At 43.8% G+C, this 15759-nt stretch overlaps 1 protein-coding gene across 3 annotated transcripts in view; it reads right to left on the reverse strand.

Annotated features, from left to right (window-relative positions):
* The window catches only part of FAM135B (family with sequence similarity 135 member B), a 354745-nt gene that overhangs the window by 114002 nt on the left and 224984 nt on the right, over window positions 1–15759 (reverse strand). For all 3 annotated transcript variants that reach the window (XM_026454551.1, XM_031935958.1, XM_023192766.2), the window contains exons 5-6: window positions 11523–11593; window positions 5551–5724 (exon numbers count right to left, since the gene is read on the reverse strand). In XM_026454551.1, the coding sequence (XP_026310336.1) occupies window positions 5551–5724; window positions 11523–11593 (245 nt within the window). The remainder of the gene's footprint in view (window positions 1–5550; window positions 5725–11522; window positions 11594–15759) is intronic.

Raw genomic sequence — 15759 nt, forward strand, 5'->3', positions numbered from 1 at the left:
ATTATAAAATACGAGTGAAGCCTGCTGATATGATTTTGCTGTGTCCTCACCCAAATCTCATCTTGAATTGTAGTTTTTGTAATACCCACATGTTGTGGGAGGGACCCAGTGAGAGGTAATTGAATCATGGGGGTGGTTACCTCCATGCTGTTCTCCTGCAGTGAGTGAGTTCTCAGATGAGATCTGATGGTTTTATAAGGGGCTTTCCCCGATTTGCTCAGCACTTCTCCTTGCTGCCGCCATGTGAAGAAGGACATGTTTGCTTCCCCTTCCACCATGATTGTAAGTTTCCTGAGGCTACCTAAGCCCAGCAGAACTGTGAGTCCATTAAACCTCTTTTCTTTATTAATTACCCAGCCTTGGGTATTTCTTCATAGCAGCATAGGAATGGAATAATACAGTAAACTGGTACCACAAAATGTGGCAGTGACTTTAGAACTGAGTAACAGGCAGAGGTTGGAACAGTTTGAAGGGCTCAGAAGAAGACAGGAAAATGTGGAAAAGTTTGGAATTTCCTAGAGACTTGGGGGGCTCAGGAGACAGGAAGATGTGGTAAAGTTTGGAACTTCCTAGAGACATGTTGAATGGCCTTAACCAAACTGCTGATAGTGATATGGGCAATGAAGTCCAGGCTGCGGTGTCTCAGATGGAGATTAGGAACTTCTTGGGAACTGGAACAAAGGTGATTCTTGCTATGCTTTACTAAAGAGACTGGCAACATGTTCCCCCTTCCCTAGAGATCTGTGGAATTTTGAACTTGAGAGAGATGACTTAGGGTATCTGGAGGAAGAAATTTCTAAGTGGTAAAGCTTTCAAGAGGGAGCAGAGCATAAAAGTTTGGAAAGTTTGCAGCCTGATGATGCAATAGAAAAGAAAAACCCATTTTCTAGAAAGAGACTCAAGCCTGCTGCAGAAATTTGCATAAGTAATGAGGGACCCAATGTTAATCACCAAGGAAATGAGGAAAATGTCTCTGGGGCATGCCAGAGAACTTCTTGGAAACCCCTCCTATCACAGGCCCAGAGGCCCAGGAAGAAAAAATAGTTTTGAGGACCTGGGACCAGGGCCCCCTTGCTGTGCACAGCCTAGGGACTTGGTGCCCTATGTCCCAGCTGCTCCAGTTGTGACTAAAAGGGGCCAAGGTATAGCTCAGCCCATGGCTTCAGAGGGTGCAAGCCTCAAGCCTTGGCAGCCTCCACTTGATGTTGAGCCTGCAGGTGCACAGAAGTCAAGAATTGAGGTTTGGGAATCTCCGCCTAGATTTCAGAGGCTATATGGAAACTCCTGGATGTCCAGGCAGAAGTTTGCTGCAGGAGCAGATCCCTCATGGAGAATCTCTGCTAGGGCAGGCCAGAAGGGAAATACAGGGTCAGAACCCCCACACGAGTCCCCACTGGGACACAGCCTAATGGAGCTATGACAAGAGGGCCACCATCCTCCAGACTCCAGAATAGTAGATCCACCGATAGCTTGCCCCATGTGCCTGGAAAAGCCACACTCAACATCAGCCCATGAAAGCAACCAGTAGAGGAGACTGTACCCTGTAAGGTCAAGGGGCAGAGCTACCCAAGGCCATGGGAGCTCACCTCTTGCATCAGCATGACCTGGATGTGAGAGATGGAGTCAAAGGGGATTATTTCAGAGCTTTGAGATTTAATTACTGCCTTATTAGATTTTGGACTTGCATGGGACCTATAACCCCTTTGTTCTGGCCAATTTGGAATAGATATATTTACTCAATGCCTGTACCCTCAACGTATCTCAGAAATAACTAACTTGCTTCTGATTTTGCAGGCTCATAGGCAGAAGGGACTTGCCTTGTCTCAGATGAGACTTTGGACTTGGACTTTTGGGTTAATGCTGGAATGAATTAAGACTTTGGGGACTGTTGGAAAGGCATGATTGTGCTTTGAAATGTAAGGACATGAGATTTGGAAAGGATCAGGGTGGAATGATATGGTTTGGCTATGTCTCTAGCCAGAGTTCATCTTGAATTGTAGTTCCCATAATCCCCACATGTGGTGGGAGGGATCTGGTGGGAGGTAACTGAACCATGAGGGCAGTTACCTCCATGCTGTTCTTGTGATAGTGAGTGAATGCTCACAAGATCTGATGGTTTTATAAGGGACTTTTCCCCTTTTGCTCAGCACTTCTCCTTGATGCTGCCATGTGAAGAAGGCTATGTTTTCTTCTACTTACACCACGATTGTATGTTTCCTGAGGCCTCCCCAGCACTGTGGAACTGTGAGTCAGTTAAACCTCTTTCCTTTATACATTACCCAGTGTCAATTATTTCTTCATAGCAGAGTGAGAACAGACTAATACACCTGCTCTCTGCCCTTTCAGTTGGCATAAACACTTTGCATTACCAAACTGGCCTCCAATCTGATGTAACTTCCAGTCTAACCAACTCAAAGTTGCTGGAGTCTTTGCAAAACATAGATCTTACCAAGTAACTCTCCTGCTCAAAACATTCATTACCTCCTTTTTATACAATAAACAAATTCTCAATTCCTTAATGTGTCATTAATTACTGTTTTAAACTGTAACTCCAATTTACCATCCCAAATTCACTTTTCACTGTCACAGTCTCTTATCCTCTGGGTGTAGCACAAAGTCCGTTTCTTCTAGAAAGATTTCTCTCATGTCCCTGAAGTAGAGTTGCTTCTTTCCCATGCTAACGATTACATACCATTTATTAAATGCTTATTATGTACTAGACATGAGGCCTAGGTGAGGGCTTGGAATATGAGAGGTGCTAAATAATAATCAACTGAATTAATGGCCAAGGGTTTTACATGTGCTGTCTCATTTAATCCTTCTAAAAGCCTTCTGGTATGTACTGAAACTGAAACTCACATGCTGAAACTAACAGAGTTAACAAGCAGGGGCTCAGATTTGCAACATGGGTCTGTCTAACCCTAAAAACCATCCCTTTAATTCCTACCCTACACTGGGTTCCCACTCCACTCGCTTAACAGGTATTGCTCAGAATTAGAGTTTGGTCTATGTGTGTCTCTGCCAGACTCTGAGACTTTAATGATGCCAGACTTGATTTATCTCAGAGCTTCCAGACATGGCCTCTCTAGAAGTGGCCAAAGCTTTTGCCACCCACCTTGAAGGAAGCATGTTTTCACCACGTGCAGCACTATACACCTCATCCCATTGCACCTTCTCATCATCCCTGTTGGGTTAGTATCACATCTCATTTTTAAAAAATTTTCGGCTTGGTGCAGTGGCTCACACCTATAATCCTAGCACTTTGGGAGGCTGAGGCAGGTGGATTGCTTGACCTCAGGAGTTTGAGACCAGTATGACCAACTTGGTGAAACCCTGTCACTACCAAAAATAAAAAAAAATTAGCCAGGCATGGTTGCTCCTGCCTGTAGTCCCAGCTACTTGGGGGACTGAGGCAGGAGGATCACTTGAGCCCAGCTGGCAGAGGTTGTAATGAGCTGAATTTGCATCACTCCGCTCTAGCCTGGGTGACAGACAGAATGAGACCCTGTCTCAAAACAAAAAACAAACAAACAAAAAAACAATAAAAATAAAATAAAATAAATGGAAATTCCTTTGACTCATTCATTGACTTATATGTTGAACCAGATGCTAGAAAAGTTAGGTGACTTATCCAAGAATTCCCCAAAAAGTAAGTGGTAGGGCTAGACGATAAGATGGTCTTGACTCCAGCCGACGAAAGAACAACTTGATCCCAAGGCCCCAGAATCTGCTGCAGGAAGCTCTGCCTTTCCTACCCCAGGCTGTCTGTCACCTTCTCTTGCCTCATCTTCAGCAGTGACAGCCTGCTAATCCCAGGACCTGACCTCGCTAGCCTCACCTCATGGAGGGCAGACAGATCATGCCCTTAACTCTGCATTGAGGACGTGATTTGTCAAGCCTTGGAGTGCGTTAGGAGCTAGGTAATATCCTTTGGGAATATTCTTCACAGGATGATAATACTCTCTGCTGCTTTCTGGATTCTATATCTCCTGTCACTTCCCAAGATCAGGTCTGCTGTCCTTTGTTTCTGTAACTGTGAATATTGTAACATTTTCTACCAATCTACCACGACAGCATTTACCATATTATAATTTCACATATGCAAATAGGCCCACTTCATTGGACTGTGAACTCACTGAGGGAAAGATCTATTCCAAAGTATTTTTATATTCCATAGTAGAATGTACTGCATATTCTCTTACACTTTTCCTAGAGCACAGCAGGCCCCCAGTAAATACCCATTGAATAAAAGAATAATGGAGCCAGGAAAGGAACCCAGCAGATGGATGTGGTCACTGGACCACACCTCCAGGGGCACCAGCTCCCGGTCACACGGCATGGGTCACATTGGGTAACTAATTTCCTACTCTCTGACCCCCGCAGAGAACAGGGGCATCAGGATAGGAACAGCAAACGTAGTGAAAATTCTAGTCTCCTGTACCTGCACTTAAACTCTCAGCACGGAGAAGCCATTCAGAAAAGGGAAATTAGAAAAGATTCCTTTTGGAAATGCCATGCTACAACATTCTATGCATAAACACTGCACACATGCAACTTTTGCTCATGTGCATATGCAATGTTTTGAAATTATTTCATGCACCTATCTGGCCATGCTTGGAGTAGGTATGAAGACAGGCAGGCACGGTACAATATGCTACATGTTGTCAGTTCTGTCCCTCCACTTGGGACATTCATAGAACCTCAGTGCTTCACATGATCTTGAATATGTTCTGGGAAAATTCACTGAAGGGAAGAATCAAACCATATGAATGGGCTGGGCATGATGGCTCACGCCTGGAATCCTAGCACTTTGAGAGGCTAAGGAGGGTGGATAACCTGAGGTCAGGAGTTTGAGACCAGCCTGGCCAACATGGTGAAACCCCATGTCTACTAAAAATACAAAAATTAGCTGGGCATGGTGGCGGGTGCCCGTAATCCCAGCTACTCGGGAGGCTGAGGCAGGAGAATCACTTAAGCCCGGGAACCAGAGGTTGCAGCAAGCCGAGGTTGTGCCATTGCACTCCAGCCTGGGTAACAAGAGCAAGACTCCATCTCGAATAAATAAATAAATAAATAAACAAATGGACCTTCTACATTTGAACAAATAACTACTTGGGGAAGAAAAAGAAAACTAAGCCCCTACCATGTGCCTGGCACTATCTTCATTTGAGATTCACTAAAATCTTATGTAGATGGGATACACATTAGTGTCCCTGTTGTGAATCCTGTTGTAGAGGATTATATGGCTCAGGAACATTAAATGACTTCTCAAAGAAGGCACAGTTAGAAAAATGTGAAGCCAGACTCCAAGTCTTCCTGGTGTAAGCCATAGTTTGCAGGTTTTCGACTTCCGGGTTCCATACCAGTCTCCCCTTGGGACCTCCTCCTTACTCTCTCCCATGCTTCTCAGTAAGAACCAAAGCTTAAACCTGCAGCCTTAGAGAAACTCCCTTGCATGTGCTGATCTCTCCTGGAAAACTCCCTGCCCCTCCACCACACCTGCAATGGAAGGTAGGTCCCACATATCAGGGCTGCCTCCAAACTTCATACCTGATCAAGGGCTGCTGCAGAGCCACCAGAGCAGCATGGACGGTCACCGAGATCACAGAAAGGTGGAAATAGTCGAACATGACTGGGACCTGGTGGTGCAGACCATTCCGGGGGTGGAAGTGCAGGCCAAGCGTGCGGCTGCTGACCATTGGTGCCCCAGCCACATCCCTCAACCTAGAAGGCAAGCATGTGAGCTCATGTGAGAAATGGTGGTTTACAGGTGGTTAACAGGTGATTACCCCGCTGTCATCCTAGCATATCTGTATTAAGCCTCTCCATGGGCCAAGCACCATGCATACATCGTCTTATTCAGTCCTGCAAGTGCTCTGCCTGGTAGAAATCATTTTTCCTATCACTGGCAGATGAGAAAACCAGGGTTCAGAGGTATTACTGGGTATCACACAGCTGCTACACAACAGATCTGGTGACATGCTGCACTGTCAGGGACATCAAGCTCACGTGTCAGTGATGGAAAGGAAGCACAGACTAGCTTTTCAAGACTCTTCAACACTGAAGCCTCCTACTTTTTCCACTTCTTTTGTATTTCCCCCATAAATGTCCAGATGTCCAGCGCTCTCCTCATAATGCTGCACTGACTGTGTGAGCCTATGTTTTCGAACAGATTCCTACCACTTAAGGGACTATGATTAATGCATCTTTATAATCCCAATACCTAGCCTAGTATCTGGCAGGTATTGAGAATATAGATACAAATTAAAATGAACAATTGACTGACTGAACGAACAAAAGAACGAATGACACCCAAAGCACAGTGCTTAAATAATCTGACTAGTTTCATCAAGGGTTCCCCAATGTCTGCGCCAGTATTTTGTAATTGACACATATCTGAGTCTAAGAGATTAAACCAACAGGCACAAGACCCAGCAGCATCTTTGATGATTAAAAGAAGATTGGTTGTTGCCTATATAAAACCTAGGGCCATGTTCGCCCCAGGAAGACCCAGCACTAATCTCAAATCTTGAGAACCAGTCATTCATTTGGGCTGTGCAAATTTCTCTGAAGCAGAACACAAGGGAAACCTGGGAGGAGCATCTTTCATGAGGAGAGCAGAGAGGAAATGCTTGTCCTCCATCCATAGATGAGGAAATGAAGCACAGAAAGGGCCAGATGGAGGGAGCAGCCTCTGGAGACCCAACACCATGGGCTTTGCTTCCTTGAAACCCTTGTTGCTCGTGTGCAAACAAAGGCCAAGTAAAAGAGCCAGCTAAATTATTGGAGCTCAGGATGACTCCATAGATTGAATATGAATAATGGTCTCCTGGTACCAGAAAGAAACCTGCTGGGGAGAGGGTGAAGGGTCTACCCCATGAATCTCAGCAAGGTGTTAACATTTACATTATTTTAAATTCTGGCTACAATGTATTGAGAGCTTGTTATGAACTGAACATGGTACTTTTCCCTTTAATCTGTATGGCAATTATAGGAGGTATTTATTGGCATTATTCTGTTTGTAGAAAAGGAAGTAAAATCAACAAGAGTTAATTAAAGCCACAAGACAGAAATGTAACCTTGGACCAGGTCTTCCTGATTCACAGCTATTTCTCAGTTACTGCTCAATATTGCTTTGAATCCAGTCAGACCCAGGTTCCTATGAATCACAGACATATCCCTAGGGCTTGAACAACAGGAGGTTAAATACATATCAGTGTAGCAAAGATGGCAAAAATGTTAACAAGAATTTAAGCTACATTAGTAAGAGTAAAGAATTAAGAGAGAAGAGGTGGTAACTCTCCTGTGCTCTTAAATACATGTATTCAAAATGGAGATAAAACTTAGGTCCTGGTAGTGGTGCAGGGAGGCCTCTAAGCTCTGAAATGATGGGGGTAAACTTGATTGCACTGATAGGACAGTGTCTGAGTTCTTGTAAGGGAAATAAAGCAAACAAAAAAAAAATAAACAAACAACACACACAGAAATAGCCCTAGTAGTTAACCTGGAAATGACATAAATAAGGTTTCTTTTTTATTTTTTTGAGATGGAGTCTTAACCTGGAAATGACATAAATAAGGTTTCTTTTTTATTTTTTTGAGATGGAGTCTCACTCTGTCACCCAGGCTGCCAAGCTGGAGTGCTGTGGTGTAATCTCCACTCACTGCAACCTCTGCCTCCTGGGTTCAAGCAAACCTCCCACCTCAACCTCCCAAGTAGCTGGGATTACAAGCCTGAGCTCACACCCAGCTAATTTTTGTATTTTTTAGTAGAGACGGGGTTTCACCATGTTGGCCAGGCTGGTCTTGAATTCCTGACCAAAAGTAATCCTCTTGCCTTGGCCTACTAAAGTGCTGGGATTACAGGTGCGAGTCACCGTGCCTGGCCAAGAAGATTTCTTTTCTGAACTGCCATCCAGACTTGGGATTTGTCTGGGTGGTCACAAGAAATAAAACTGAAGTCTACTGAGGGCAGATGCACAGGGATGAATCGTTCCTCGAAATAAAGAAGAATTTCCCAATCAGCAGAACTATTCAGGGCAGAATGGGCCATGATGTGAAGGAGTGAGGTCCCCATCCCTGTGCAAACAGGTTCTGATGGGTCTTTGCAGAGGAACAAGTACAAATATGAGGTTAGAATAAAGCAGAGTTTCCTCACCTCATAACATTGACTTTGGGGACTGAGTCATGCTTTCTCGTGGTGGGAGGGGGCACTGTTGACTTGTGCACTGTATGACATGCAGCAGCATCTCTGGCCTTTACTCACTAGACGGCAGTATCTAAGTGTGACAATCCTGTCTGCTTTACACCATTCCTGGGACTTGTTCTAAGGCCCTAGAAGAGGTTGGCCTTCTTTCGGATCTATAAAGTCAGAAGTGAAGCCCCGCCCTTACTGCGCTCACATCTCCCCTCAAGCATCCTCCTCAGCTGTGATAACCAAACATGTCTCTGGGCAAGGCTACATGTCTCCAGGGGTCAGAATCCTCCTGCCTGCATTGAGAGCCACCAGAAAGACAAATTTCACGAGCTTTTCTGTCCCTGATATGGGAGGCTCTGCTTCTCCATTTGGTTCCCACCCAGCCCTATATGATGCTAAAGAAGCCAGATGACTTGGTCATGTTTCAGAGCCTAATGTCCACTGTAGGATATGCCACAGATGCCTTGTCATCCTTAAACTCAATATATGAAAATTTAAAAATGTGGCATTTTCAATCTTCCCCAGACTGACTTCCTGTTCCTCTTAGCTAATCTTATAGTTCATGAAAACCCTTGCTCTGATTATTATTAAGTGCTTGGGAGAGGAAGCAACACATTGAAGCCTGGCCTCACTTCCAACTAGGAAGCCATAAAGAGCAAGAAGACATTTATCCATCAGATTGTGTACTTGGCCTGTTACATATATTGGCTCTCTTAATCATCAAACAGACCTATGAGGTATGTATTCTATAATGATGTCTATTTTATAACTGAAGCTACTGAGATTTATGAAAGTGTGGGACTTCTCCAATGTTTTATAGTTAATGAGTGCAGAGTCTAGGTTGCTGAGTTTTATACACTTTGATTAAACCAATCACTGGTAGGCAGGCTCTCCATTAACTACTGTTTTGCTGAACAGAAAGTCTCATTTACTGTGTACACTATGGCTTATCACATGGAGGGCAGGTGGGAGGCTGATTTCTAGGCTGAGCTTGGAGTTAGCAGCAAGGTTCTGTGATGAATTGGAAATGTCTACCATAAAGCTATGAATGAATGTCTCGGAAGGAAGTGGAAGAGAGTGACAGGGTGGGGTGGGTTACTGGAGGTGTTAATGACGGAAACCCCAGATGGTTAGAGGAAAATAGGAGCACAATAAAGTCAGGGCTTTACTTCTGAGTTTATAGCTCGGGAAGAAGGCCAGCCTCTTTTAGGGCTTCTGAGTTCAGTATGGTGCCAGAACAAGTCCTGGCCATGGGGTGAAGCAGGTAGGATTCCTCAAGTCTCTACACTATCCTGCTAAGGAGAAAGCAGATGTGATGAGAAAGGCAGGTGGCCAGAGGGCTGGGGTCCAGATAGAAACAAAAATGAGGCATCTGTGAAGTTGAACCCAGCCTGTGGCACGACCATGGACAGATACTCCTGCTAGCCCAGGGACCAGGCAAGACTGGCTACACATCAGTGGATGCCCCTTCTCAATTCCTGTACACGATCAAGTCCCTAACACTACAGTAGACATCCATCTTTGGTTCAAATCCCCTTGGACTCAACTCCTCATGTTATGAACAGTCCCATAACAGATTAGACAGATTTCAGAGATAGGACAGTCCTTGAGAAGGGGAAGAAGTTCTGCGAAGAAATCTGACCTTTTCTTTTTTTATTGTTTTTTGTTTTGTTTTGTTTTGTTTTTGAGACTGGGTCTTGCTCTGTCACCCAGGCTGGAGTGCAGTGGCACAATCATGACACACCGTAACCTTGAACTCCTGGGCTCAAGCAATCTTTCCACCTCAGCCTGCCAAAGTGCTATGATAACAGGCATGAGCCACTGCCCCTGGCCAAATCTGAACTTTGAAGGGATGAGGGAAACAGTTCTGCCAGCATTGGCTCATCAGCTTCTCAATTTCCCATTCTCCAAAGGAAAAGGGGAAACATTTGTTGGACAGGTTACAGAGATCAGAGGTGGGAATTGACTTTAATTTAAAGATAGTGGTCAGCGTGTGCTGAGATTCTGCTAACAGAACGGAGAAAGGAGTTTTCCTCCCTTTGCCTAAGCCAAGAGAGGAGGCCTTCAAGGGAGATTGCCCTGTATCCCCTAGAACAGTGGGAATGCAGTTCCTAGTGCTCAACTCATTCTGCAAAGGCCATCAGGAGAGAAGCTGAGGGTGGCTGGATTGGTCTAAACAAAAGTGAGCAGGCTTGGCAGAGGAGGTTATGTGGAATGGGGGTTAAAGTGTCTGTGTCCATTTCCCATGGGCCAGATGAGTGTGCTTTGGAAAAGTATCCGCCCCCAAAGAGGTTCCTGCAAAGAATGAGTCACCCAGCCTCTTGTGAGGCATCACTACATCAGATAACTGCAGGGATGGGGCTGGGTGAGAGTCTTCTGGCAGGGGTACCTAAGGAGTCTCTCTCTAAGGAATTCGCAAGAACATCCTAAAGCCAATTCAGGGTTTACCATATGACAATCCTACTCACAAATGAACCCCTGCCCTTTTCTCCACTGTTTCCCTCCTTACTGTGCCTGACCCTGCAAAGCCTGCAAACTGCAGTGGGGAAGAAATGGGGGATATGAAGTCCCCCACCATGCCCTGTTCCTACATTGGGAGTTTTCTACCCTAGGAAAGCCTGGATCTGGAGGTGAGGTAGAGAAAGGAGGCAACAGAAAGAAGTTATACAATGGATGAGGTTATTGTTCTGATATTATACTTTACTGGACTTTTCATACCTAAAAAAGGATGACTTACTTATTAGCAGAAATATCCCAGCTCAGTGGCCTGAAAGCCCAGCCCAGGGTAGGAAGAAGAGGCCACAGAACAAGCTGAAAGAAAGCAGTTATGAGAAAGAAGAAAGTTGCCTCCTGCTTATTTAATGAGCAGGTTACAGATAAATGGAGTTTCAAGTTTCAGAGTTGAAACATAATAGCAGATATGTCACACAAAGATGTTGAATCCTGAGAGAATCTCCTTTGATTCAGAAGGGGATTTGCCATTTGTAGCTTCATAGGGTCGTTAATCTAAAACCCCCAATTATTATCACATTGTAAGATGTGTGAAGGTGTCAGACATGAGAAAGTGCCAGTTAATAAAGCCAACAAGTTATGAGATTTCTGTATATGCATTTGCGCTGCCTGCCTAAAATGTATGTGGTTTGAAATGACCACACAAACTTTCTTAGCCCACACCCCTGAGTAAGGGACATTGCAGCTTATCAGGAGATGCTTATCTGAGAGACGTTCTGAGATTCATGGCTATGAGACTATCCCAGGAGTGGGGAAGCGGGGAGGAGAGCATCGTGCTACTACAATTCAATAATTTCCTTATCCATGACACTCACTGCTGTTCACTGTCCGTAAAGTGCAGATCCACCTTGAGTTGAAAATCTACTTCACTCAGCGCATCTTCCATCTGCAAAAGAAACAAAGTCCAAGGGATTTCAGGAGTCAAATCTTGTCCAAATGAAATACTTAGCTGGTCTACTTCCCAAAGTAGAAAAACACCATCTTGTCTAAAAATCAATGCCATTTATGCTGAAAGCAGAATTTCCATGTATGTTTCATGGAGTTCTGGGTGAACAGGGTATCTGGGAGTATTACACAAAAAGAAAAAAAGAAGAGATTTACATACTCAGTTTGGGGAAGTCAATTTGCAAAAAAAAAAAAAAAAAAATGCTAAACAAGTTTCCTTATTGCAGGACTTTCGAGAGTCTCATTTGGATTTGATCTAGAATCTCATTTGGGGCAAGAGTCAAGTGTTCTGTAGCACCTGCTTTGGGAAGTATGGAGCAGTGAACTCGCAGTGAAATCCCACTTGGCTAGCAATGGGATTAAGTCAGAACAATGTCATCTCTAACCCTCAGGCATCCTCTCAGGGCAGGCATCATTGCCCCCGTGTCCAGAGGAAGAAGCTCATGTTTGGGAAAGTAGTCACTTCTTCAGGTGGCTCAGCTTCATAAGAAAGCAGCTTCTTCATTTTTGTCTTGAAATCCATTGTATTTAACCATTTTCACCTTAAGACACTGGCATTTTATGTCCTACCCATGGCTGCATTTATCCTTTGTTTTAAGAAAAAATAAAAAAAGAAAACCTACTTTTTAAACACAGGAATATTTATTCTTCCTGCCAGTTTCTCATATGTACCTGGAAGATGGTAGCCCTAGTTCTCCTTTTTTACCATCACTCCCAACTCAAGGGGGTGTTACCTGCTAAATACTAGATCTCACCACCACCTCTACTCAGACGTCAGCCCAGGGTCAGTTCTACACACCTGTGATAGGACTTGACCTCCTCCTCATGCACAGGCAGGATGGAGCCCTGTTTGTCTGTAACCACAAAATGCCCTGTCTTGTTTATCTTGGTATTAAACGGTGCCTACTACAATTTTGGAGGCAGTGTTATCACCTGGAAGCTTGTGAGCCAAGTATCGTCTGCTGATGTGTCTTGTTTAGTCCCCATAGTATTTTTGAAAATGTTTTGAACAAATTGCAAACATTTACAATTCAGGCAATTTCATATTTGTATTATGGGTTTTTAGCTTCTACAAAAAAAACAAAAACAAAGCAAAACAAAACCCTGGACTTGGGAGTGCTGGGCTGGCATTTAGAAACTCTGTTTCAGAGTTCAATTACCTGATCTATTTCAGATCAGGTAATTGCTGTCCCATCTACCACCATTCACAGCATTCACTGACACCCATCTGGCCTGCATCTAAAAGCCCCTGGCTATTTTCTTGTGTAGTGTCCCCAGTAATCCTTGTATGATTAAGAGAGAGACTAGTTTTAATTCATTCTTGATCCCTTGCTCCAGAAATAGTGGCTGCTACATAGAAAGTATCAATGCATCTTTGAGGAATAAATAAAACTTTTTCCCTAATCCCCACCTTTTTTGGTTTTCATTTCTTTGCAAGAATCTCCTCGTCTTCCTGAGATGGAAATCTCTTACCCAAAGATCTCTTTGGAAATGTCTTCCTGGTTAAGCATAATTCATGGAGAGAGATACAGATGGAATTTATCTTTAGGTCTCCAGGGTTTAAAATTTGTTATTTAAAAAAAACCATTTAAAAGTTAACATTTTGCTGAATCCAAGTGCTATAAATAACTTCCTTTCCTAGCTTTGTTTTGCATAATCATGAACCTAGCTTCAAACACACAAGGAATGCATTGCAGCCTCTTGTCACTAGGAAGGGAGGGAGACTGGCAACGCAAGCTTCCCAACTACCTTCTGAGCACGCATTTGCCTGGGTAATGAAAATTCAATGTGAACTCCAGTTTTAAACTTGCTGCAGTTTCCTTAGGAACTGGGAGAGAAATGATTGGCCTGGATAAGCTGTGGCTAAATTGAGCTAGGCTATGACTTTACAATGCTTCAATGAATCTTATTTGCAAGATATTCCAGAATGAAGTCACTGCCTTTTCTAAACATTTATTTCATGGTTGGCTGTTGACTTCCTACCCACCCCCCCCCTCAAAAAGACACACACCCCCCCCATACAAACATATGATTTTCCTTTATTCTGCATTATCTCAATTAGAGTCATCACCTCCATTCAAGGGTCATTTTCTCACGAACAGGAAGCAGTTTTGCAAACTAGTAGAAATAGTATAAGAAGCTAACATTTACAGAAGAGTTATTATTTGGCAGGCAATAAACTATCATTATACGTATACTATTTCATTTAACGTGGATAAAGCTATGAGTTAGGAAAGACTGTCCTGCATTTACCCATGAGGAAACTGAGGCTCCCTGTGGTAAAGGCATTTTCTCAAACTCAGTTAGTGAGAGTCCCACATCCCAGATGCTGTCAAGGGCTCCATTTCTTCAGCTTTCTCCTATGGTTATGTATGTGTTCTAGGTTGGATGTTCTCTCACTGCTTGGTTTCAACTCCTAATGGTGACTCTCTTGTCTTCTCCTCCATTCTTAACCACTATCTTGAGCTGTGTTACAGCCTGAGAGCTAAGAGAGCAGCTTCTGAAATCAAGATACATGTGTACAACTCTTAGTTCTATCATTTCGTATCTGTGAGACCTGGGGCCAGTCAACCTCTCTGTTGTTTTCTCATCTGTAAAATGGGAGTAAAATAATCACATTTACTCATAAAGCATTGTTATTGTGTGAATTAAAATTTAAAAATGTACACAAAGGGCTTTGTTTACAATTGAACTGACAATTCTCAACAAAGGTTAGCTATTATTATTGCTGTCATTTTCAACCATAGGGGGCCTGGCCACATGAAGGACCCATTCCTCTACCAACTTCACATAGTGGTCCCGCACGCTGGTCACAAACACAGACTTTATGATCGGAGGGCCCAGGTTCAAACCCTGGCTCTACAACTTCCAGGTGGTATGACTTTAGATAAATGCCTTCTCTAAGTCACTGTATCCTCATCTATAAAACAGGAGTAGTAAAACACCTCTCATGTTGTTGCAATAATTCAATGAAATATTCCAGACAAAGAAATCAGCACGGCACCTGCCATACAGGTATGCATACATACCTTGTAGGTATAAGATGCTGTTTGTTGGGGTTCAATTAGACTGGTGGGAAAAATATTAAAGATAGTTATAGTAATAGTCAAAAACTCTCTTGGAAGGTCTGGGAGTTTGCATAGCTGCAAATTGCTGGGCTGAAGGCAGCCAGGGTCTCTGTGCAGGAGCCAGAAAGATTAGGGTACAAGTACAGAGGAATGTGGGAAGTTAATCTTCCTATCCTGTTTACTTATACGGACTTAAGACTAACCTTTGTCCTACCAGGCACAATTTACTGCCTCCTACTCTGGGGTCAGAAGAAGTTTATTACCAGCAAATGGTGTTTGATTTAGGCCTGAGAACCTGGCCTTTAATCTTTACCCTCTAGTGGTGTTTACTCACAACTTTTGTTAATTAGTCTTACTGAATAAATAAGAGCCTCACTAACCCATCTGGGCCCAGTCGCAACTGTTTACAGAACTCAGCTTGGAGCCTGTAAGCAGCTGGGACCCTCAGCTGGACTGGCAAAGCAGAATATCTGTGTGTCAGTGTATGTTTATTCATCCATCGCCGAATCAGGGGTCTGCAGGAACAGACCCCCTGTAGCTAGCGTCCCCGTGAAAGAAGCGCTGCCTCCGCTGTTAGTGCTAAGATCCTTGTGATTGTTCTTATAACTCATCCTCAACTCCTTTCACTCCCCAGTAGAAGCTTTCCTTCTCCCAACTACCCTGGACTATCAGTAACTCCAAGCCTATTTCATACCCAAATCTTAGAGTCAACTTCCATTTATCATTCCTTTCTACATGATGCCTGCCATCTCCTACGCTCAACCTGAACCCAGTCCTAAGGGCTGCACTTGGCGACCATGCAGCTCACCCTTTCAACTCACACGGTTTCCATTCACACAGCTATGACCTCTGCCATGATGCTCACCAAGACACCATGCACTATAGCAGCAACTGCCTGTACGCCCTTGGTCTCCTAGGCCCCATTTTCTATATTATTGCCAGACTGACCTTTCTAAATGCCAGGTCTCCTCCTTCTGTCCTGAAGGAGACTCCTACCTTTAAAAAAGGAAAAACATGACCTTCAGCAGAGTCTCTATGG

The sequence above is a fragment of the Piliocolobus tephrosceles genome, chromosome 7 (assembly GCF_002776525.5).
Source record: "Piliocolobus tephrosceles isolate RC106 chromosome 7, ASM277652v3, whole genome shotgun sequence".
Classification (NCBI taxonomy): Eukaryota; Metazoa; Chordata; class Mammalia; order Primates; family Cercopithecidae; genus Piliocolobus; species Piliocolobus tephrosceles.